This window comes from Phoca vitulina, unplaced genomic scaffold, assembly GCF_004348235.1.
Source record: "Phoca vitulina isolate PV1807 unplaced genomic scaffold, GSC_HSeal_1.0 scaffold2, whole genome shotgun sequence".
Lineage (NCBI taxonomy): Eukaryota > Metazoa > Chordata > Mammalia > Carnivora > Phocidae > Phoca > Phoca vitulina.
This window is the reverse complement of record NW_022589705.1, coordinates 68493327-68518318: the sequence shown is the minus strand read 5'-3', so window position 1 is coordinate 68518318 and position 24992 is coordinate 68493327. Positions and strand designations below refer to the sequence as shown.

At 47.9% G+C, this 24992-nt stretch overlaps 1 protein-coding gene and 1 long non-coding RNA gene across 2 annotated transcripts in view; both read left to right on the top strand.

Moving 5' to 3' along the window:
• RIMKLA (ribosomal modification protein rimK like family member A) overlaps positions 1-17995 on the top strand; it is a 32248-nt gene extending 14253 nt beyond the window's left edge. The window contains exons 2-5 of the mRNA XM_032431471.1: positions 1988-2218; positions 6426-6512; positions 12745-12948; positions 15098-17995. Of these exons, the coding sequence (XP_032287362.1) occupies positions 1988-2218; positions 6426-6512; positions 12745-12948; positions 15098-15588 (1013 nt within the window). The 3' untranslated portion in view covers positions 15589-17995. The remainder of the gene's footprint in view (positions 1-1987; positions 2219-6425; positions 6513-12744; positions 12949-15097) is intronic.
• A 3284-nt stretch (positions 17996-21279) lies between these two features.
• LOC116640325 lies at positions 21280-23977 on the top strand. Its single transcript, XR_004301012.1, has 2 exons — positions 21280-22031; positions 22693-23977. It is a non-coding gene; the product is annotated as an uncharacterized LOC116640325 (long non-coding RNA).
• Positions 23978-24992: the final 1015 nt, after the last annotated feature.

Below are 24992 nucleotides of genomic sequence, written 5' to 3'. Positions count from 1 at the left end.
GGGGGCGCCCCCCCCCCCCCCCCCCCCCCCCCCCCCCCCCCCCCGCCATGTGGATGGCTCTGGAGAGTTTTCAGAGCAGATTTGCACATATTACTGCGTCCCGTGATGTCGTCCTGGGCTGTTGTTGCTTCTGCCCTGAGTGTTTACTCACCGTTCTCACCCACTGGAATACTTTTCTTTCTTTTCCTATGGGTTTTGAGGATGCTAATACAGGGTTTGCTTTTTTTCTCCTTTATATATTCTTTTCCCCGGGGGCTGTAAGGGGCAAAGGAGAAAGCCTATAGAAATGATGCTATTTTCTGATGGCAAAGTGAAGATAACCTGAATGCTCTTTATAAGTCATCCCTGAGAATTATGTTCCAGTTCCTCGGGCTCACACTGTCCTCAGATGTACTGGAAACAGTATATCTTAATGATTACACCTGCCCCCTTTGGTTCAATTGATGGAACATCTAGAATGGGGGGAAACTGCAAGTTAGATCCATATAGTAGTTTTGTGGTTTTGGTTTCTTTGTTTGCTTCCTTTTGTTTTGTTTTGCTTCGTGTTTTTGCACTGACATTATTCATCCTCCCCATGGAGAAATAGTAACTTTTCATCAGCATCTTTTGTGTTCTCGGAATTATCTGGTTGCGTAGCACATCGCTTACAGAATAGAAGGCACTGAGGTTAAAGCCTATATATAAGATGGTTCTGAAACTGTTTAAAAGGTTTTCTTTAGAGCCTTTTAAAGACTCCTTTAAAAAGGTTCCCTACGACCGACCACATAATTCCCTGAACTCACTTCCAATTGCCCTCCCCATCCCATTTCCGTCTCCAGGGTTCCAAATCTATCTCCCTGTGGCTTCTGAACAATTCAGCAAACATCAGGTGCCTGTCGTGCCCCAGGCACTGTTCTAGGGGCTGGAGATACAGCAGTGAACTGCAGACAAAATGATGCTAACGGATAGCTGTAGCTCTTGGGGTTGGAGAAGATAAGCCAAGTAAGTCTTCTGCATAGAAGCCCTACGGATACTTGGAGACTGAACTCCTGGTCCTCCGAGTCTTCACTCCAAGCTCATACTCCCGGTTTACCGGTGTAATACAGACACAAGTCCTTTCGCCATAGGGACCGGTTGTCTTTGGATGCATTCTACTTTTGTTTGATACGGAATTGATTTTTAGTAGATTGATTTTTTTGAAGATTTTTTTTGTTTGTTGTTATAAAGGCAGCATGCACTTGGAGACATTTTGGAAAATATGGATAAGTATAAAACAGGAAATCACCCATCATCCCATTACCCACTCTTAGAATGTTGCTATATTTCCTTCTAGTCTTTCCTAACTTGTATTTATCACTTTGTGTCCTGTTTTTTTTTCTACTTACTATTGGCATTTTTGCATTCATTATATTCATAAAGATCATTTAAGTGGTTACAGAATTTTCCAGACAGATTTTTATCCTTCTTTTTTTTTTTTTTTTTTTTTTTTTTAGGTAGAATCTCTGTGCCCGACGTGGGGCTGGTACTCATGACCCCAAGATCAAGAGTCTCATGCGATAGTGCCTGAGCCAGCTAGGTGCCCCTCCAGACAGACTTTTAAAAGTTAAGTCCTACAAGGCTAGTAAGGGTTCCTTAAGTGAGCTGTACTGCTTCCTTTTCGTGACGTTTCTAGCCTCTTAACCCACTACACTTTGAGTAATACTAGAGCTACGTGGAAGCAAGGTGCGGGGCTCTGTTATCTATCCCCTGTGGATTCTTCTAACTTGGATTATTCTCGATATGGTGCTTTTCTTTTTTTTTCTTCTGTTCGTTCTTTTGTGTTTCCTCATAATCATGCTCTGCCCATTTGTGTGGAGTGTGGCATTGACTGTAGCTTTCTCGTTACGACAGGATTTCCAGTGCCATTTTCAAGGCTGTCGGCTGGGTTCAGTCTTGAGGAGTCGGTTGGAACCAGTTCTTCTGGTGAGACTAGGCCAGCACGGAGCTCACTCTTGTCCTTCGATTGCAGGCCTGCAGCTGAACCAGAAGGCGCTCACCACTTTCCCAGATGTGGTGCTCGTGCGGGTGCCCACCCCCTCGGTGCAGTCGGACAGCGACATCACGGTCCTGCGCCACCTGGAGAAGCTGGGCTGCCGCCTCGTCAACCGCCCACAGAGCATTTTAAACTGCGTCAACAAGTTCTGGACTTTCCAAGAGCTGGCTGGGCATGGGGTTCCCATGCCAGACACCTTCTCCTATGGTGAGTGTCCTTGGGCTTGGAACAGACCTTTCCAAACCACCTGCATCTCTGTCTTTTCTCTCCTGCCAAAGCGCTCTAGTGTCTTGTTGGTTTTCAGTGTGAATTTGTTCATGTCAGGTAATTGAGCATCTCGAGTCTTCAACGCGGTCGCTCCCTGTGGCTGTAATTCACCGATGCCGCGTGCCTGCTCTGCGCGCCATGTGCCCGCTCCCGAGCTGGGCGCTGGGCTGGAGCAGTAAGTGAGTGCGTCTGGCCCAGAAGGCCCCCCTGGTTCATCAGAGGCGGGGGACAGCGAGTAGACAGGCAGCGCCAGGGCGGTGCCAGGATGCGTTAGTGCCAGGTGGTACGGGACACTCGGGACGGCTCCATATGCAGCTTCGGAGGTGGCGAGGGAGGTTTCCTGAAAGCAAGAATAGCTAGACTCAGCTGAAGTTATCCGGCGGGAGCAGCGGGGACAGGGGAGTAACCCAAGCGGAGAGCAGAATATAGATCGACCTAGACTCGAGTGAGAACGTGACCGCTGCGTGGTATTTTGAGTAGTCTGTAGATGTATGAGAGATGGAGTAGAGATGTAAGAGTAGCTTATATGGTATGTGAAGTAGATTAGGGTGAATCCTGAGACGTATAGGGCGTTAAGCAAGGAGGTGGCCTGATCGGAGTGCAGAATATCACCTTGGCTGCACCAAGAAGAAGGCATCAGACAAGGGCAGAGTAGAGATAAGGTATGTGGCTTAGGCTTTTTAAGCTACCCAAGTGAGCCATGATGGTCTAAACTGAGGGGCCATAGTAAGAACGAAGATAAATGAACAGATCCAGGAATTACGAAGGAAACCACAGTAATAGGACATGATGACTGGCTGGATATGAGGAATGTAGAAGGAATCAAGAGGGACTCTGGTTTCTGGTTTGGGCAGCCAGATGTGAAAGCAAACATTCATTGAGACTAGAAACATGGGAGAGGAGAAGCAGGTTGGTGGGTAGGGGGTGAGGGGTTATCAGGCAGAGAGGATTTCAGTTTGGAGCACGTTCTTTTTGAGGTGTCTGTAGTATAAGCAAGGAAGAGTATTCTGTAGGCAGCAGATAAGTGGGTCTGGAGCTCCTGAGAGAGGTGTAACCTAGGGAAGTGGATTTGGAAACCTTCATTACGTGAGGTCACGAGAATGGATGAGATTGCTCAGGGAGAATATATAGAATGAAGAGAGGGCTGAACTGGACACCTTTTTATGGCAAATTTTATGTATATTTTACCACAATAAAAAATAAAATTCAGTGAGAGGGTTCAAGAGAGAACCCTTCAGAGAGCAGGTCTGGAAGAGGAACGTACACAGGAAAGCAAGCAGGAGCAGCTGGTGAGGTGAGGAGGGAAAGAAGAGGTGACAGATGCCAATGGAAAGAACATTCCAGGGTGGATAGTATAATTATAAGTGTTGTCTGGTTCTGAAAGGACAAGTAACAGGAGCGCTGAGATGCGTGTTGGATTTAGCAACAGGGACTTGATGAATACAGCTTCAGTTTAGTGATGGGGGAAAAGCCAAACTGTCAAAGGGCGGGGGGATGAATGAGAAGTGAGAAAATGCAAACCTGTTTGAGTAGCTCGATGGTACGGATACAAGCTTGTAGTTAAGAGATGATGCAGGGGCAAGGAACAGGGATTTTGTTTGTCGAAGATGGGAGAGAACCCAACGTGTTTAAAATGGCAATGGAGGGGTGCCTGGGTGGCGCAGTCGGTTAAGCATCTGACTCTTGGTTTCGGCTCAGGTTGTGATCTCAGGGTCGTGAGATTGAGCCGCATGTCAGGCTCCAAGCTCAGTGCGGAGACTCTTGAGACTCTCTCCCTCTCCCTCTGCCCCTCCTGCTCACGCTCTCTCTCTCATAAATAAATCATTTAAAAAAATAAAATAAAATGGAACTGGGAGGTTGAAGATCCATCAGAGAGAGTACACTTAATGGTGCAAGATCCCCGAGGAGGTGAGAGGGAAAGGGGTCTAAAGCATAGGTGCAGGGATGGCCTTGGATAAGAAGGACTCCTCTTTCACTGTTTTATAGGGAAGGAAAAAATGATAGCTAGAGAGGAGTTAAATATGTCAGTGGATGTCAGGAAGTTGGGAGTTCCCCCCCCCCCCTTTTTTTTTTAAGGAGATAAAAGTTTAAACACTGCAAGGGATCAGTGGGCAGGACAGCCAAGGAGAGACTGTCTGCCAGGAGGTAGTGGTGGGGAGCTGTAGTTAAGGGGGAGTGTGAGGGGGTGGGAACGTGCGAAATTTTTCTTTTTTCATTCCTGTGCCCAGTTGCAAGTAGCCCATTGGTGGGCTTATGGATATTTGAGGTGACCTAACAAGCCTATTTGCATTCAGCCAGGGGGTCACTATGGGCCCTTTTACCTTACTCAGGCTTCCGTTGCTCAAGCCTGTTGCCTAAAAGCAGTCTCTACATTCCCCTCTGACCAATCGATAGTGGCAGATCTTTGGCATTTGGGCAAAGGTCTCGTCTTCAGTAGCTTCTTCACGCCGGAGGGTGGGCCATGCTGTCCCTGCCTAACCTTGTCGTCCATCAGGGGTTCTGTGCAGTTACAGACCAGAGCATGGCATTATATCAACAAGCGGGTCTGAGATTGGAATGAAGTTCCTTGGTGGCCAGGTCCATGGGATTTAGGGGGAGGGGATCCTCCAAGGGTATGGGTGGGATCCTTGTTGAATTGTCATTTGTATATGGAATTGTTGGATTTACTCAGACACGTAGATCAAGATGGCAGCTGGATCTGAGGGAACAAAGGGGAAAAGGGGGCCTGAAGAAGCAAGGTGGCTGAGAGTCAGGCAGCATCAGGAAAGGGTCCCAACTGAGTCCCTAGTATGTGTGGATTCATTCTGGACGACCTTCCGCTGCCAGTTGCACCTCAGGTTGGAGACCTCAGGGGGATGGAGTGCGAGAGGAGAGGAAAAGGGTCCTTTGTCCTCACAGGCCCGGGCAGTCCGAGACCACATGGGGAGCTGCCCTGGCCAGAGACCTTCAGCTGTCTCAGGAGGACTGGGGTTAGACCGCTGAAGGGCTGAAAAGAGAGAAGAGGGAGGGAAGGATCCCTCCAAAGGGCAGGAGGGGAAGTTCCTCACCCTTTTGGGTGAGGGCAGTCTGGCAGCTTCCCCCTGGGGCTTCGGATCCTCACTGAGGAGCAACCTCCCCCGGAAGTCATCAGTTCCCCAAGGAGTACTGGAGCCAATCCACTGAGGGATCTCAGAGAATCCGGGGAGAGTCCTGAGCTACCGAATGTGGGGCGTCCCAGTCAGATGGGGGCGGGTGGCACGGGCTGTGGAAGGATCCACCCCAGGCAGAACAAAGCAGATAGAAGTTTATTGAGTACACTGCTAAGGAGCAGCTGGTTCGACGGTGAAGGGGAGACTGTCTGCAGGACTTCTCTTCTTTCTTTCTGGTTTTTTTTTTTAAGATTATTTATTGGGGCGCCTGGGTGGCTCAGTCGGTTAAGCGTCTGCCTTCAGCTCAGGTCATGATCCCAGGATCCTGGGATCGAGTCCCACGTCGGGCTCCCTGCTCAGCGGGGGGCCTGCTTCTCTCCCTCAGCTGCTCCCTCTGCTTGTGCTCTCTCTCTCTCTCTCTGTCAAATAAATAAATAAAATCTTTAAAAATATATATAAAGATTTTATTTATTTATTTGAGAGAGAGAGAGTAGGGGGAGGGGCAGAGGGGAGAATCTGAAGCAGACTCCCCACTGAGCGCGGAGTGCAAGATCTCACGACCCATGAGATCAGGGCCTGAGACGATGCTTAGCTGACTAAGCCACCCAGGCGCCCGAGGGGTTCCCTTCTGATAAAGTGTACTCTTTGTGCAGATGCCCCTGATTATGGACACAGCCTCACCGTGGTTTTGTTTTCATCTTTAACACTTGGCTGAACCACAGCCATTTTACTGGGAAAAATTCCTGCCCTGCCTATAGGGCTATTAGGAGGATTACGTGGGCTCGAGCCTGTGAGGCCTTTGCCACATTCACGTACTTGATCAGTGTGGGTTTCCTTCTCTCTCTACTCCCACGTACGTTACAGGTGCAAGATACACGTCTGTCGGATGGACTGGGTTTGAATTGCTTTAATCAGAGGAACATGAGGCCTTGAAAGAATTCGCACAGAGGGGGCCGTGCTGGGCAGACCACTCCCGAGCCTCAGCCTGACCGTCACTGACTTTCACCTTCTCTTGGCAGGTGGGCACGAAGACTTTTCCAAGATGATTGATGAAGCTGAGCCCCTTGGCTACCCGGTCGTGGTGAAGAGCACGCGAGGACATCGGGGTCAGTGCTGCTCCTCCTGGCTTCCGTTAGGGCCGCACCTCTGCTGGTTAGAGAAGTGGGGCGCCCCCTCACGGGGCTCGCGGTGTCGTCTGTCCCTCTGTCCCCTCCTTGCTGCCCCCACTGTCCTTGCTGCGTCAGACCCTTCTCGTTCACTCCCTGGACTTGGCAGCAGACTCCTGACTTGACCCTGACTGGTCCCCCTACCCCGGTGCCAGCGCGGCCTCTCTTCTTCCGAAACATCTGTCCTTACTCCTCCACTAACAAGTGCTTCCAAGAGCCTTGTTGCCTCTTAGACAAAGTCTGTATTCCTCGCCATAGCACTGAAGGCCCTGCAGCTGCACCCTTCCTTTGCACCCTTCATCATCCACTGCAGACTACTTCTCCTTCACTAGCTCGACCATGTATTTTCTGTTCTTTAAACCTCTGCCCTCTTCCCTTCACTGGCAGTGCCATCTTCCTCTGGCTTCTGGTGAACCTCCGCTCACCAGTAAAGGCCAGCTGCCCCCCACATCCCTGGCCTCCCTCCCTCTCTGCGCGCTCTTCCTTTGGGTTTCCGTGGCACTTTGCCCACGCCTCTAGCATAGCACTGCCCTTTATGACAGCTGCAAGGGCATGTGCCTCTCCCCCTGGCTGGCTGGGCACTGCTCAGGGGCGGGAACCCGCTCCCCAGCCTCTCTGTCCCGGGGACCTGCTGCAGCGCTCGGTGCAGAGCAGGGACTGGTAACGGAGAGAAGCCTGCATGCAGCAGGAAGTCCTCCCGCAGCGTGGGGGCAGGTGCTCCCTGATGCGACCCAGGGGGCACACTTCCATGCTCAGGGCATCTGCAGTGAGGGGAGGCCCCCGAAACAGACAGGTGCTGAGCAGTTCCTGTGCTGGAGGGACTGGGCAGTGAGATGGGCTAGCCTCGGTCACTGCTCTTGAGCTACAGCGTGCAGTAGAGACGGTTGCGTTGCAGGGTGACATCCTCTGGGGCAGGCTGGCCCAGCGCCTGCTCGCGCCTGACAGGGGGCCAGCTCGGCCACTAGGCAGGGAAGGCCTCACTGGAGGAGAAGGAGACTTCAGGTGGAGTGTGGAATTCAAACTGGAGGAAGTAAGTAAGCGAACATACGGAAGCAGGTGTGAGCAAAGCAACCTGTGGGAACCAAGGGTTCCTGTTGAGGAGAAAGAGGAATGAGTTTGGGGGGCAAGGTGGGCCCCTTAATGCTATTCAGATAGATAGGCTACAGTGCTAAAGTTCGATGTCTAATTTTTTTTATTGTGCTAAAATATACGTAATTGAGAATTCAACTAATATTTGAGTGGCCACAGAGTGCCAGGCACTGTTCAGGCTCTGGGGATACAGAAAGGAACAAAACAAATCTCCTGTCCTCAAGGAGCTCTCATCGTAGAAGGGTAAGACAGACAATAAATGGAAATTAAATAAAATACATGGTATTTTCAAACATTTTAAAAATTGAGGTGTAGGGGTGCCTGGATGGCTCAGTCGGTTAAACATCCAACTCTTGATTTCGGCTCCGGTCATGTTCTCAGGGTCATGAGATCGAGCTCTGTGTCAGGCTCCGTGCTGAGCGTGCAGCCTGCTTAAGATTCTCTCTCCCTGTCGCCCCACTCCCGCTTCCATGCTCTCTCTCTAAAAATAGAAAAATAGGGGCGCCTGGGTGGCTCAGTTGGTTAAGCGACTGCCTTCGGCTCAGGTCATGATCCTGGAGTCCCGGGATCGAGTCCCACGTCGGGCTCCCTGCTCGGCGGGGGGTCTGCTTCTCCCTCTGACCCTCTTCCCTCTCTTGCTCTCTGTCTCTCATTCTCTCTCTCTCAAATAAATAAATAAAATCTTAAAAAAAAAAAAATAAAATAAAAATAAAAAAAAGAAAAATAGAAAAATAAAAAAATTTAAAAATTGAGATGTAATTCACATAACAGTTTACCATTTTTAAGTGTACAATTTAGTGGATTTTAGTATATTCACTATTGTGTACAACCATAGCCACTATTTCATTTTGGAACGTTTCCATTCCAGAAGAAACCCTGCACCTATTTGGGGTCGATCACACTTGCGTTCCCTGGACTCTGGTAACCACTAGTCTATTTTCTGTTTCTATGGATTTGCCTATTTTGAACATTTCATATCAGTGGAATCATCCACTATGTGACCTTTTGTGTCTGGCTCCTTTGACTTAACGTGATGTCTTCCTGGGCCATCCCTGTTGTAGCATGGATCCGTACTGCATTCCTTCTGATCCCTCAACAATAGTCTGTTGTGTTGATAGCCCACATTTTGTTTATCTGCTCATCAGCTGATGGACATCTGAGTTGTTTCCATTTTGTGGCTGTTAGGAGTAATGCTGCTGTGGACGTGTGTGTACAAGTTTCTATGTGGACATATGTTTTCATTTCTCTTGGGTACCTACCTAAGCCTGGAATTGTGGGGTCAGATGGTAACTCTATGTTTAACCTCAGAGGAACTACCAAACTGTTTTCCACAATGGTTATGTCATTTTATAAGCCCACCAGCAGTGTGCGAGGGTTCTGATTTCTCTTCATCCTCCCTGATCCTTGTTTTATTCATTCACTCCTTTATGATTGGTTTTCTTTTCTGGAGTACTAAATAAAACTTTTTGATTGTATATATTAATTTGAACGTTTGTAGCCTGAAAAGTGGGCAGGCCTAACTCTTAGAATATACATATATGGGGGCGCCTGGGTGGCTCAGTCATTAAGCGTCTGCCTTCGGCTCGGGTCATGATCTCCAGGGTCCTGGGATCGAGCCCTGCGTCGGGCTCCCTGCTCCATGGGAAGCCTGCTTCTCTCTCTCCCCTGCTTCTGTTCTCCTTTTCCCTCTCCCCTACTTGTGTTCCCTCTCTCGCTGTGTCTCTATCAAATAAATAAGTAAAATCTTAAAAAAAAAAGAATATACATATATGAATGTCCTCTTTGCCTTGACAAATTAAGCAAATAATCACTTCCACCATAAAAGCAAGCCACAAGCCAAAATACATGTTTCCCAAGCATTCGTAATGTAGGGCCCCACTTTATTTATTTTTAAATGAATTTTTAAAATCTTTTTTGAGCTCTAATTGATATAATGATTCAATATTTGTATACATTGCAAATTGGTCAGCACAATAAGTCTAGGTAACATCCATCACCGTACAGAACTTTTTTCTTATGATGAGAAATTTTAGCAACTTGTGAATACGTGATTTGTTTTTATTATCACCATCCCAGTGGGTGGAAGGAGGCATCTTATCGTGGTTTTGCTTTCTGTTTCCCTACTGATTAGTGATGTTGAGCATCTTTTCATGTGCTTACTGGACATTTGTAGATCTTTGGACAATTGTTTATTCAAATCCTTTGCCCGCTTTTCAGTTGGGTTATTGGTGTTTTTATTGCTGAGGGTTTTTTTTCCTTTTTAAAGATTTATTTATTTATTTTGTGGGGGGCAGAAGGAGAGGGAGAGAGAATCCTAAGCAGACTCCATGCTGAGTGCAGAGCCCAACGCAGGGCTTAATCTCACAACCCTGAGATCACGATCTGAGCCAAAGCCAGGAAGAGTTGGATGCTCAACCAGCTGCGCCACCCAGGCACCCCTTTTGATTGCTGAGTTTTTAAGAGTTCACAACATATGAACATAATTTGAACATGTTTTTTCCCCACCCTGTAGGTTCTCTTTTTACTTTCTTGATAGTGTCCTCGGATGTCCAGAAGGTTTGATTTTGATGGAGTTCCATTCATCTGTTTTTTCCTTTGGTGGCTTGTGCTTTTAGATGTCATTTTGTGGCTACTTCATCCAAGATCACACAGATTGATACGTGCGTTTCCTTGTAAGCGTTTTATAGTTTTAGCTCCTACCTTTGGGTCTTTGATCCATTTTGAGCTAATTTTTGTATATGGTGTGATGAAGGAGTCCAGCTTCCTTCATTTGCATGTGGATATCCAGTTTTCCCAGTATTATTTGTTGAAGACTATTCTTTCCTCCATTGGATGCTTTTGTAACTCTTGTCAAAAAGCACCTGACCGGGGCGCCTGGGTGGCTCAGTCGTTGGGCGTCTGCCTTCGGCTCAGGTCGTGATCCCAGGGTCCTGGGATCGAGCCCCACATCGGGCCCCCTGCTCCGTGGGGAAGCCTGCTTCTCCCTCTCCCACTCCCCCTGCTTGTGTTCCCTCTCTCACTGTGTCTCTCTCTGTCAAATAAATAAATAAAATCTTTAAAAAAAAGCACCTGACCATCTGTGTGAGGGTCTACTCTGGGCTCTCAGTTCTATTCCATTGATCCATAGGTCTATCATCTTATGGCAGGCCACACTGTCTTCATGACTGTAACTTTGTAGTAAGTTTTGCAATTGGCAAGTTGGGCTCCAACTTTGTCCCTTTATTCTTTTTTTCAAGATTGTGTTGGATATTTGGGATCCTTGCCTTTCCATATGAATTTTAGGATCAGCTTGTCAACTTCTGCAAAAAAGGAAGTTAGACTTCTGGTGGGGACCGTGTAGATCAGTTGGAGGCGTGTTGCTGTCTTAATACAATATGAAGTCGTCTGGTCCCTGAACATGGGACATCTTTCCATTTATTTAGCTCTTTAATTTCTCTCAAAAGTGTTTTGCAGTTTTCAGTGATAAGTCTTGTACTTCTTTGGTTAAATTTGTTCCTAATGTTTTTTTCCTTTTGATACTCTGGTAAATGGGATTGTGTTCTTAATTTTGTTTTCAGGTTGTTCATTGCTAGTGTAACACATAGTATCTTAGGGAGAATGGATGGGGAGTAAACAAATTACAGTGGTAGTTAGACCCTAGTACATGGAAATGAATCTAAAGAAGGAAGTGGAATGGTACGGGCTGTGCCCTTGAGAAAGTTACTAATCTTGTAGACCTTTGTTTCCCTCTACTGTAAAACAAAAATAACTATTCTGTTCTAATGGCTTCATAGGGCTAATATGAAGTATAAATGAAATAATAAAAAAACAAGGTGTTTGGCACACAGGGCAGATGATCCCCCTCCCCCTTTTTCCTCTGTGCCTGAACACTGTAGCTCCTTTAGTAATTGCAGACTAAGCCCCATATTAGAACCTGCCACCTGCCAGGAACCAAGGAACCAAGTCCCTATATCGAGCCCCCATCTCTGCTGAAAATCCTACCTAATATCCAGGGAACCCCCAGTGCCTATACTTGAATCCCAGCCATCTGTGGTCAGATGCCAGATCTCCTGGTGCCAAATGTTCAGTGATGGAGACATGTGTTGGGGGGTTACTTCTCAGTCTTCTATGCCACTAGGGGCTGATACCCATCACTCTTTTTATTAAGACTTCAGAAGGGTCCCACTCCTTATAACGTGGTGACACAAATCTTAGGAAAACCATCTCTTTGTTCCAAATTTGCTAACAAGAAGGCTCAGACTGGGTGTGCTCATGTCAGATTTGCAGAGCAAACTCATCAGGAACTCCTGCTCAGATCTGTCAGCTAATATGCAAATGGAAAAGCAGAGGCTAAATAATTATAAAAGCATTGGTGATTCAAGCAGAAAAGGAAGGATTTGGAGTCAAGAAGGAATGCTTTCCCTAGATAGCAATAGAACTATAGATCATTCCTTTTAGAATTAAACAGGTATAGCCAGATAATAAGTTTCTTAGGTTTAAAAGGAGGAGGGAGTCTTTCAGGGACTCCCTCTTTGAACTCCCATATCATTTGCGTATACCTCTCTTAATGCTCTATCATGCTGTATTGTAGTTACCTTTTGTGGGTCTCTCTCTACCTAGCCTTGGAATTCCTCTAAAGTGTGTTCAGTTAACTATGTTCTGTAAACATGGATTTGACACCTGCTTTGTACTTCGAGCCCAGTGTGAGGTTTGGGGGATTAACAAAGTGGGTTAGAGATGGACTGTGCCTAATCAGCATCCTGGGGTGATAGGAGATGCTGACTGCTTTTGGAACTGAATTGACTAGATCCTTAGGATTTTATTTTGGCCTCTCCTCTGTGTTTCTGGAATATATTATTTATTATTCCATCCTGAAAAAAGAGTTGTGGTAGAGGGAGAGGGGCGTGTGTAAAACCAAGAGAAAATAAGGTTCGGCGGCCATTTGATAAGAAGCAAGAGTTTGGTCAGAGAAACAGAAGGGGCCGAGGTAAGGCAAGTTCAGAAAGAACCGACAGCTGTATGGGACAGGGAGATGGGAGGGCAAGGACTCAGCTCGGAGGCTTCTCTTAACCGCTCCTCCTGCTCTTTGTCTTTCTTCTTAAAGGAAAAGCTGTTTTTCTTGCAAGAGATAAACATCACCTCTCAGACATCTGCCATCTGATCCGCCATGATGTGCCCTACCTGTTCCAGAAGTATGTGAAGGAGTCACACGGCAAAGATATCCGGGTGGTGGTGGTAGGGGGCCGGGTGATAGGCTCTATGCTTCGCTGCTCCACAGATGGACGGATGCAAAGCAACTGCTCTCTCGGTAAGGTATAAGACTCACAGTCCATTTTGTCACTAGGGATTTTCATTAGGATGTTTGCACCCATTCAGTAAATGTGGATCGATCCCTCCTATCTTGTCAAATCCTCTGCTGGGCTCCAGGATCACAGATAAGAATTAGAAACAAGCCCTGTCCTGTCACCGCAAGCAGCCCAGGAAAGGGACAGACTGGTGTGGGTGCTGTGACAGAGGTCAGGCCTGGGTATCAGGACACTGAGATTGAACCCTGTCTGGTAGGTGTTGGGACTCAGCAGCCAGGTTTAAACCAGGGAGTGACATGAGGATCCGTGTTTGAGAAGAACTGACACGTGGGTAGAGGAGGGATTGAAGGCATGAGACAGGAGGCAGAGGAGTTCGGAAGGCAAGAAATAAAGAGCGTCTACGCTGAGGCAATGAAAGAAGATAGAGTGTATTCTGCTTTTGCATTGTAATTGAAGACTGTGTTTTTCTTAATATGTATGATATAATTAGAAAGCTGCAGTTTGTATTTGGATCAAATGCATAACCCCGTCCCATGAACCTGTTGTTTATCTTGTTTTCTGTTACGGTGAGTGGAGATGTCCCAGGAGAGATATAAATTCTTGTCCCTATCACAGAAAGCTGTTGTCACCCTCACTGAATGAATGTGTATGTTGGTAATATGAAAAGAGAAAAATGCACACGGTTACATTCTAAATGGCCCTGTGAGTGTACCAAGGCTAGTGAGTAGTACAGAGGTGGAGACACCAGCTCGGTCCTTCCTTCACTAATACCAGTCGAGCAGTTGCCACGAGCGGACTCGATGAGGGCGCAGTTAACGGCAGAGTCCCTGCTCTGGGACAGCTTACGGTTCCACAGGGGACAAGACCCGAAAGCAGATCATTGCAAGACACTGGGATGTAGTGCTGTGAGGGGGGCAGATGCTAGGCTCAGGTTGACACGGTGCTAAGTACTCAACATCTCATTTTCGTGTATGGTGCCGCCACGTGGAACCTCAGGTGTTATGTTGTCTTTTTTAGTCACCATATCAGATGCATTCTTTAACGAGGTAGGAACCAGAAGGTTTTGCCATTTCCCCATGTTGCTCTTCCTGGTGAGCTAGTCTAAAACTCTTCTGTAGCCTTTTCCTTATACATTCTAATAGGTGGGGAAGGGACAGTGTTAAGGTGAAGGCATTCGCTGTTGGACCTGAGAATACAGGTCTTAAGTCTTTCCAGGGAGACTGTTAAACCTGAGGTTAACTCTGTAGTAGGTAAGGGCAGTCAGACTCTCTTCGGCATAGGATTTTGTCTCATAAGCCTTTCCATCTCCCTCTTCCTAAAACATAACGTTAATTTATTTTACAGATTTATTTACTTTTTTAGAGGTGGGGGGAGGGGCAGAGAGCGAGAATCCCAAGCAGACTCCGTGCCGAGCGTGGAGCCTGGCACCAGGCTCAGTCCCACGACCCTGAGATCACGACCTGAGCCAAAATCAAGAGTCCGATGCTTAACTGACTGAGCCACCCAGGCGCCCCAACGTAATGTTAATTTTGCTTTTTCTGTACAAAAGGAATCCATTCTCATGTAGAAAATGTGGAAAACACGGCAAAGTCCAATGAAAAAGATATTTATCATTAATCCCGCCCTTTAAAGACAGGCATTGTTAACATTTCTGTGTTGTTCTTTCCGGCATCATCTTTTTGTACAGTTGTGGTCATGCTGCATAGTCTTAAATCCTTCCAAGTATTTTTCCATGGGATCACCACCGCTCTACGAGCATTATTATTCACGATTGTAAAATATGCTGCTTTCCTCTATTGCGAGATATTTGTAGTTTTTCATTTACTTAGCAACAGATGTTGAGTGAGTGCCTATTATGTCCCAGGATTTTGATTTTCCAGTATTTTAAATAACCCTGCCATCAACATCTTGGTGCCTAAAGCTTTTTTCCATTACATAAGATTATTTCCTCAGTGGTAGGTCAGAGGAAATAAACATTTTAAAAACTCTTAGATAAGAAGTGAGCCTATTGTTTTCCCAAAGGGCGTCCTGATTTCCAAGCAGATCTTCTGTCTCCCTGCCCCTCCTCAGTGTGGCTCCGTCTCTTCTTTGAAGGGTCGTTGTGCCCTTGGTGTCTGAGGTCACCATGATGTCGCTGTGCTTTCCCTGCAGGCGGTGTGGGCGTCATGTGCCCGCTGACAGAGCAAGGCAAGCAGCTGGCCGTTCAGGTGTCCAATATCCTGGGCATGGACTTCTGTGGCATCGATCTCCTCATCATGGACGATGGCTCCTTTGTGGTGTGTGAGGCAAACGCCAACGTCGGCTTCCTAGCCTTCGACCAGGCGTGCAATTTAGATGTGGGTGGCATCATCGCAGACTACACCATGTCCTTGCTGCCCAACAGGCAGACTGGCAAGATGGCCGTCCTCCCAGGACTGTCCAGTCCCAGGGAGAAGAAAGAGCCAGATGGCTGCGCTTCAGCTCAGGGAGTTGCGGAGAGCGTCTACGCCATCAACAATGGGTCTACCTCTAGCGAGAGTGAGCCTGAACTGGGAGAGATCCGGGATTCCTCAGTGAGCACAACGGGGGCCCCGCCCCCCATGCTGCCCGAACCCGGCTACAACATTAACAACAGGATTGCTTCGGAATTAAAACTTAAGTGAATTCCTGCTTTTTGGCAGCATTGAAACCAAATCCTACTGCTTCCCTATAGTTTTGAGTGAATAAAATCCGGACTAATGTGATTTCATTTGCACAGAAACTAGAAAATCCCATCTGGGCACTCAGCATTCTTTCTAACGATGATTTAAGCAAAACGGCTTAGCTTTGTGGTTTTTACAGAGACTAATATAAAAACACTCACCAAGAGCAACATCCCGAGCGATCGACTTGAGACCGACGTCTGCCGCGAGCACGTGGATGCTGCGGCTGACTTTTAAGGCGCTGCCGGAGGGCTGCTGCTCCTGGCTGTTTCCAGCAGAGCCCATGAGCTCAGACCGCCTCCCGGAAGAGCCGCACTCGGGAGCCAGCCCCGGAGGCAGGCGGGGGCGGAAGAGAAGGAACGTGACTGCGCTTACACGGCTCTTCGCTAAGTGTGTGTGTGGGATGCTTGAAGAATACGCCGTTCAGTCTCTGCTCCCCGTCAGTCGCCATCCTGGCCATATTCCTCTGACACTCAGGATATGGTGTTTTAGGGAGCTTCCTCATTAGCATTTTCGATGAAGCACTTTGTAGAAAGTTTGAGACCGATCGTTATTTGACTTCACCGGTTGGCAGATACCCTGCTGCGTGGCTGGGGCTTTCTACAAATTGCTTTGCCACTCCGAACTTACAGACCCTGCTTCAACTAACGCCAGCCCCAGCAGCCTCTTGCACCTTTGCTGCCTTTGGCCTCAGCTGGAAATGCACTTCAATGAGCTAGGGGCCACACACTTTATTTCTTATGCGTGCACTAGAATTGAACGCCATGGACTTTCTTGTCAGTGGACTCTGTTCATTTGTCATCCAGAAGCCGGTGGGTTTTTATCATAGAAATCTACTGGAAGAGAATCATTTTCCCCCTTCTCTCCTAAAACTTTGTGTACTGCTTAGCTGTAGAAGGTGTTCTTGTATGCGCTGGTGTTGTGGGCCTACTGGGTAGCTAGAGCCATCGGAAACACACTCTCATCACCTCGACATTCTAGTCCTAGCCAGGTTCCAGAGACCTGTCCTTACCCACTCTTTCCAAACTGGGGAGACTCAGGAATTACTCATTGCACGTTTAGGGGGAGGAGGGGCTGGATAACGTAGACAGGACACCAAGTGCTTTTCATTTTAACTCTTTAAGCAGTAGATGATGATCCTTCCCTTGGGTGAATTCATGGAGATGGAGTTTTCCATTTCTGCTTATATGAAGTATGATGAGAATGAGCAAGGCTCCCTTTTTAACCAAATACACTAAAACATAAGCACTCAAGAGTTACCATAATCTGTGTTATTTCCTTGGGAGACCGTACTCTTGAGCTGTGATATTGCATGTGCCGAGAACAGATAGAACTCCTCTTTGGAATTATCTCTGAAGCCATGCAAGGAAAGAGGCCTCACAGCCTTATAGTCAGACTTCAGTTTTTATACCACTCCTCCCCACAGGCAGTCCCAAGCTCCAGCACCCGTTTTATCTATCAGACTTATCTTCTAATGCTCTTTGGCTTTAAAAAAAAAAAAAAAAAAAATCATCCCTCAAAACATAAATCTACCCACAAAGGACAACAATGAGGAAGCTTACAAGTGGACAGTTTCCAAGGAAGGCTCTAGAAATAGTCTGAGTCAAGGTCAGCTTCACTGACTAAACATACATCTTCCCAAGGTGACTCGTTTGAAGGCAGCAACACTCATTTGGGTGTCTAAATTCCTGTACTTACTCTGCTGTAAATGTAAAATGTGTATAAAGTCAAAACTATTACATTTTTTCACAACACATTTAAATAGAAATTGGCTTTTAAAATATTGTGGCTAAAAGCACATCTCACCAAGTTAACACTTAAGACAATTGAAAAACGTTTGGCTCCATGTAACGGAGATATTGTACTACACAATTGTAGTTTACATGCAGTCGAACCTAGGGTGCCTGCCACTCAGTTGTAACTCTAGTAATGTGTCTTGTACAGTTGACACACGATACTACTTCACCTTTATGCAGGTTAAGACATTTACCTTATCTTTACCACTCAGGGTGGGTTTAGAAGGATAGTTCTAGGTCTGTTCTTGTTGGAATTGTCCATATGCTTTCTACGTAAACATCTGAACCAAGTGATGACCTTCTGGAAGCTGCATGCACTCATTCCCACTGTTCAGCGTAAGCCCAGTCTCCCCACTTTATCTAAAAGGACGCTAGCAGGCCCTGTCCCGAGCAGAGCAGCTAGAGGGTGCTTCCAGGTTTGTCAAAGAGGGCCCGTCTTCCAGCTGTTAGTGACGTCTATAGTCATGGGCACCCCTGCTTGAAACGGAGCCCAGCCTGGAAGCAGAGAAAGCTAGATCACACCTGGATCACAGCTCCCGCCTCCCTGCATACCCCCCCCCCCCCAGATTTCCCATACCCGCCACGGGCCCTGTGAGCCTTGGTCATGGGTCTAGGCCACACTCATTACAGCTGCCCGCAAGGCCTGCTAGAAGGAACGTGGGACACAGAGCCAGTTCCTGGTTCTGGCTCTCCCCTTAAAGCGCTGACAACCTTGCACAATCAGGTAGGCTCTGCCTCCCGTTTTTCCATTCTTCCAGTAGGGGAGGTGCCTGTTTACCTCTTGAGGGTGCTTTGAGGTTGAAGTGAGTTAATTAATGAGACTGTGCATCATGTGGGAAGTGGTAGAAGAATACCTCCCACATCAGGTTTTATAAGTTTCGCATTATCCCTCCTCTGAGGGAGTCAAGAAAGAAAGAGGCCTTGAATTCTTGGCATTAGCACACTAAACAGTGGTAGGGGGCCTGAAAAAGGATGCAGCTTCTCAGAGGCCTTACCACCTGAAAGGAGTAAGGCTCTCGGGTGAGTTCACACAGTCTTCTGGATGTATCGTATATAACCTGAAACTCCTGACTCTCCTACATCAACTAACAGTCTTCCTTATGTAACATAAATTGCAGTGTCTGTATATGGTCTTCCCATTACCTGACAGTAGCATCTTGAAACTGGTCAAAACTTGAATGCCAATAGCTCCGTCACTCAGAATATATATGATTCTGCACTTGGGAAAAATGTCTTCCTGCTATCTGTCTGATTGCTGCGGGGTGCGGGTTTGTGAGAATGTGGGTTGGGGGCTTTAGGTCTTTAAAATCTGATGAAACGGTGTAAGTGGATTATAAGCTCTTCCTGTCACCATTGCAGACTCATTGCTCCCAGCTAAGAGGGGATTCCGTGACAACTGGGGATGGGGTGAGGAGGAAAGGGAAGGAGAAAGGTCTTGGATAGTTTTGTGACGTTTCAGCAGAAGAAATAAGAAATTGGGATAATTTGGAATTCCAGGGGGAAGGAAGAAGAAATGGCTCTTCTGGGGGTTGTTTAAATGAAAGAATCATGCACACGTATTCATTAGAGGTAGGGGTCTTTGAAACTTCTGTATAAAGAAAATAAATTACGTGGATTCTCATCGGCCTTGGGGAAGTGGGAGAGACATGCCTCAGCACTTCCTTAAGTCCTGATGAATGCTGGTCTTGATGCAAGTCCAGGGGAGATGGCCCCTGGGAGCTTGCTGGGGGCTCCAGGGCCCCCCAGGTAACAGCTGGCCCTTCTGCAGAAAACCGTGTGCAGGCAGGCCTGGAGCCGCAGTGCTCTGAGGTGGGGCTAAGGAGCCACGTCAGTGAATCCAAAGCCAGTAGAACGGGGAAGCTCAGCTTAATACTTTCTTTTGCACCTGCAGGTGAGGCTTCTATTTGCTGTCAGTCTGTGCAGATGTTTGGGGACGAGCCCTGACAACAGTCATCTTTGTCACTGTCCCCAAAGCTCATGTTTTTCCATCTGCTGCTACAGCCTAATAGCAAGCCTCGTGCTGTTTTTGACTTTCTCTGAGACTCGAGATCAGATCATGTCTTTAAAATGCTTTTACTTGGAAAACCCCCTCCCCCCCATCTCAGGAATATGTTGTTGGAATCGTTCCCAAAAACCATATTATGCTTCCATTCCAAGTCTCTGGCCAGACCCTGCAGCCCTCCCTGAGTACGACACAGCTGAGTACGACACAGCTGAGTACGACAACTTTGTTCCTTCCAGCTTTTCAGCTTCCTTCTCCGGGTGTGGTTCCCGTGCCAACGTGTGGCACTCTCCTGGGCCCTGTGCTGGCCTCCCCAACCCTGTTTGGTAGTCTCGCTATGCCATTTTGTGTTCACTGGGCTCCGAGGTGACACTGAGAAAGTCACCCACCAAGCCAGATTTGTTTTTTTAATATTTTATTTATTTGAGAGAGATCGAGAGCAAGCGAGCGTGAGCGGGGAGGAGGGGCAGAGGGAGAGAGAGAAGCAGACTCCCCGCTGAGCAGGGACCCTGGGATCATGACCTGAGCCTGAGGCAGATGCTTAACCAACTGAACCACTCAGGCGCCCCATCAAGCCAGATTCGAGGACAAAGGAATAACAGCACTCTGGACACCAATTCAGTCCCCCCATTTTATAGACGGAGGATCTGAATCCCAGAGGCCAAGATGACTTAGCTAGTCAGCAGCAGGGCTGGGACGCAGGCAGCCGAGTCCCCATTCTGGTTTAGCATACTGCCAGAGGTGGCTCTGTTCTCCCATGGTGCCTAGCACTTGCTGTCATGCTGGACTCCCCCTCTGCCCTTTCTCCCGCTGAGCCTCTGCTCTGGATCCACGTGGTGTTGATGTGCCAGCTCTGAAGGCTTCACCTCTTGGATGGCCTTAAATGAGAGCCCTAGAGGCACATACGAGATTTCTAGGGTGCAAGCTGGCATATGGCCTGTGCCCTCAGACCAGCCAAGACCATTTAGCCTCACCTTACACCATCAGTGGTCGATGAGGGGGCAAGGCCCCTGCCAAGCTGGCTGAAGGCTCCCTTGGTGCCAACTAGGCTGGCATTTCCCCAGTGCAGAATGTCTTGGATGTGTGGAGGCCTTTGTGGGCCTCCGTGGAGGTCAAGGGCTTGAAGGTCCCAAACTTCTGCCACCGGGCACTCCTTCAGGGGGATCCTGCTTGATGCACATGTTCCAACTGCAATGAGCCACAAAGTCAAAAGTGTCCTCGCACTTCAGTTCCACAGCGCATTCACCTGCAGCCAGCCACTAGGCCAGATTCTTCCCTCTTGAGGCCCATTCGTCAGCCGAGGCCCACATAGCCCTTGAGATCCAGGCACGTCCGGTAACTGGGCCTTTGGATGTCTGTGATCTCTAAGGTGCTCACATTTTGGCCGCCGCAGCTGACGCCAGACTTATGCTACCTCATTTTAAGCAACGATGGGGTCTCCTCCCTGTGGTCCATCAATGACGTGAAGATCAGTTCTCCCATTTCCACACCCAACAAAATTCAAATGCACCAGTGTGTGTGGGCACATGTGTGTTTCAATGATGTGGGAGGAAACAAAGACATTACAGCAATGCAGACACGGTACGCCCTTCGTAAAGTGTTCTTTGGATACACCACTGAGGAACCCATCACCTACGCCCCACAAGTACCTGTCTCCCTACTTGGGACAAACCAAATCCATTTATGTTCTACTATACAGCAGTATGGCCAGTCCTTTTCTTCTTCTTCCTTTTTTTTTTTTTTTTTAGATTTTACTTATTTATTTATTTGAGAGAGAGAGTGCACGAGAGGGGGTAGGGTCAGAGGGAGAAGCAGACTCCCTGCTGAGCAGGGAGCCCGATGCGGGACTCGATCCTGGGACTCCAGGATCATGACCTGAGCCGAAGGCAGTCGCTTAACCAACTGAGCCACCCAGGCGCCCGCCAGTCCTTTTCTTAACTTGATTCCTGCCAATGCCCTTACCTTTGAGATTTCCCCTTCCCTGATGGGTGGCTTATTAAAGGCATTTTCTTAAACAAAGATGGCTCCCTCCAGAGGAACTCTCAAGGTGATACATTTTTGACTCGCACTACGTTACCCAGGCATCGCAACAACCAGAGTCCCCCCCCGTCAGGGTCTTCACGCTCTGTGGCAGGCAACACGGACTAATGTCAATGATGCCAGTTTGAGTTACACATCCCCGGTGCCAATCCTGACTCCAAAACCTATCGCTCACGTGACCTCGGGAGAGTTGCTTCATCTTGCCACACCTTCGTTTCTTTACCTATAAACGTGATAAGTAAACACAGTCGTGAATGTGAAGCACTGAGCCACATGCCTAGCTTTCCGCAGCGTCCTTCCCACTGTCAGCAGGCACAGGCGGCTCGTGCCCGTGATCGTGGCTCGGGGCCAAGGGAGGAGAACCGGCAGACAGCAGCTTTATGGCTGGGAGGGCGAGGAGTGCTGACGGCTGCTTGCGCATGCCGTGGTCCAGGCTTCACAATTGGAAGGTTCCGTCTGTCCTTGAGATCCTAGGATGCTATAGTGTGAGATCCAGATGGTGCATTTGGCTTAATGTTGTATTTGAAGGAAAGGCTGCCTCGGACGACTGGGAGGCTGGAAAGCTGGTGAGCAGCCTGACCTTGGGCGATTTAGCACCTGGTTTTTCCTGCATGAGGTTGGCTGGCTTTGCATCAGATAGAAGGAGGAGGTGCAAGGGATTTGCATGTAATCTGTCAAACAGGGTGAAGGGAGTGCAGGAGGCCAGGGCTGTGCAGGGAGCTCCGATAGCCCAACAGCACCATCTGGACTTGGAGGGGCCAACAGCCCTGAGATCAGATGGAAGTAGCCAATCAAGTGGCTCATTTTCCTGCTGTCCTGCGCCTGTCCTGAGGGAGGCTCCCAGAATCTCCTGTCTGGAAAGAATGCTCATCTCCTGTAAGGGGAGCAGGGCTCTCAATCCCTCCGCAGAACCAACAGAGGTCTCTGTGAAGACGGGATTCGGCAGGTGGCTGGTTTGGTGTTATCCCCCCTGGAAGGGGTGCCCCCATGTCAGTGGGGCGCTGGAACCCGCTCGCACTGGCCCGGGGGAGGGGATCATGAGCATCTGCAGGAATTTAGTGAGCTGGCTCTTAAACACAGCCATCATTTAAAAAAAAAATGAAATGATACCAACCTATAATGAAAGTATATTACAAAAAATAAAGTTAAAAATATAGGTATTAAATACTCAAAACTTATCCCTTCCCAATTATTTTACTACATTTTTCTAATATCCATGCTCTCGAGGTTACGCTGTCGGAAACGCCCTGCGATGAAGAGATGAAGGGCGTGTTGCTGCGAGTCTCTGCAAATGCCACTGTTCGGTGACATCACGTTGGCGACTTGACATCAGCCCTGGTAGGATATCTTACCCCCCCAGCCCCCGAGATGGGCAGATGCCACATATCAAGTTTCTACCCCTGGAGGGCTGGTTGCAAAACATTTAGCAGCACCCCACTGCTACTTGGGGACCGAGAAAGACATGGAGCCACATGAGCATTGAAACACCTCGTTCTGGGGAGGTTGGCCTGGGTGATGGATTTCTTGCAGCAGGTGTCCTGGTAGAATGTGCAGAAGTGACCAAGAAAAACACCTGAAAACGCTGCTTCTCCGCTCGTTTTGTCTTGCCTCTGTTTTCCATGCGTGAGAAATGTGTTTCGTTTGCTCCTAAACTTCTGGAGTGATTTGTGAGTTCTGTCTCACCGCGGGCGGGTACTTCGGCTCAGTTCCCCTCCAGGAAAGGGAATTGTCGTTTCCCCTGCCTAACCGGCAAGCTGAAAATGTGCTACAAGGAATATATCTTAACTAGGCGCTGAGAGAGCTCGTTTCCAAGTGGTTTCTACAGCAATAACAGTGTTAACTTCTCCAACAGGGAAGAAATCATTTATAAATGATTGTTTTGCTGTCTTTGCTTTTTATTAAAATTATTACTGTGGGACAAGATGCTTTGTTTGCCTTTGTTCCCCCAACTCTGTGCCTTTTGGTTGTTCTTTTTAAGTAAGGACCACATGCTGAAGCTACTTTTATTATTTTCATATCATAAAATGAGGGAAAAGCTTCACAGATACTTTATCCTATTCATTCGCACACCAGCTGCATTCTGAAAAACCATAATTTTCCTTTCAAACGCAGAGTGTCGTCTGAATTGTAATATTGCCAGCTCTCAACTGTCAAGATGATGAAGGAAAATACTAATGTATATGGTATGAGCTTGTTATGGGCCTGCTCCATGAGCTCTCCTGGGCTGACATGTGAATTGAGATTCAAAGAGCAAGTGAGAGCGAGAAGCCATTAACAATGACCGTGTGGTGCAGTACGGGCCCCAGGGGACGGAAAGAATCTGTGGACCCACCTGAAGGAGGCTCCCGGGTCAGGCTGAGCCCCCGGGACTTGTGTGTTTGCATGAGACTTCACAGGCCTTCCTGGGACCAGTGATAAGACCTTTGCAACTCACTCTGGTCGGCACCAGGCCTGAGACCCTTGAACTAAGGCTGTTCCCCAAACCACTCGTATGTCCTTCGATGTCTCTTTTTATTTTATTATTTTTTAAAAGATTTTAATTTATTTGACAGAGAGAGAGAGAACACCACAAGCAAGGGAAGCGGCAGAGGGAGAGGGGGAAGCCGACTCCCCGCTGAGCAGGGAGCCCAATGTGGGGCTTGATCCCGGGACCCTGGGATCATGACCTGAGCCAAAGGCAGATGCCCAACCAACTGAGCCACCCAGGCACCCTTATTCTTTTCATTTTATATGAAAACCTTCAAAGGACACAAAAGTAGAGAAAATAGTTTAGTAAACCACCCAGATTTTAAGTTACCAAAATTCTCGGGGTGCCTGGGTGGCTCAGTCATTAAGCGTCTGCCTTCAGCCAGGTCATGATCCCAGAGTCCTGGGATTGAGCCCTGCATCGGGCTCCCTGCTTGGCGGGAAGCCTGCTTCTCCCTCTCCCACTCCCCCTGCTTGTGTTCCCTCTCTCGCTGTGTCTCTCTCTATCAAATAAATAAATAAAATCTTAAAAAAAAATAAATTACCAAAATTTTCTATTTTTACTGCATCTACTCATTTATTTTCTTTATGCATTTAAAAAATCCCACACACCACATTTTTTCTCCCCTGCATTCTCCAAGAGTGTGCATCTTCTTTTTTAAAATTTTTAAAGTAGGCTCCACACTCAGCGTCCAATGCAGGGCTTGAACTCACAACCCTGAGATCAAGACCTGAGCTGAGATCAAGAGTCCGATGCTTCACCGACTGAGCCACCCAGGCGCCCCAGCATGTATCTTTTTTAAAAGAGGACACTTCCTTATGCCTTTACCACGTCTAAAAAAACTAACAATAATCCCTTGGTACCATCTACTTCCCATTCTATGTCGAATTCCCCTAGTCGTCTCACAAAGAACTCCATCTGGCTCCTCTCTGGACCAGCGTATTCAATGGGGCAGGAGGTGCCTGGGAAAGGGTGGTGACGGTTTCCCCGCCCTCCTGACTTTGGCTCCGGCACAAACCGTGCCCACAGCAGAGACACTACTGGAGGGCCCCCCGCTGGC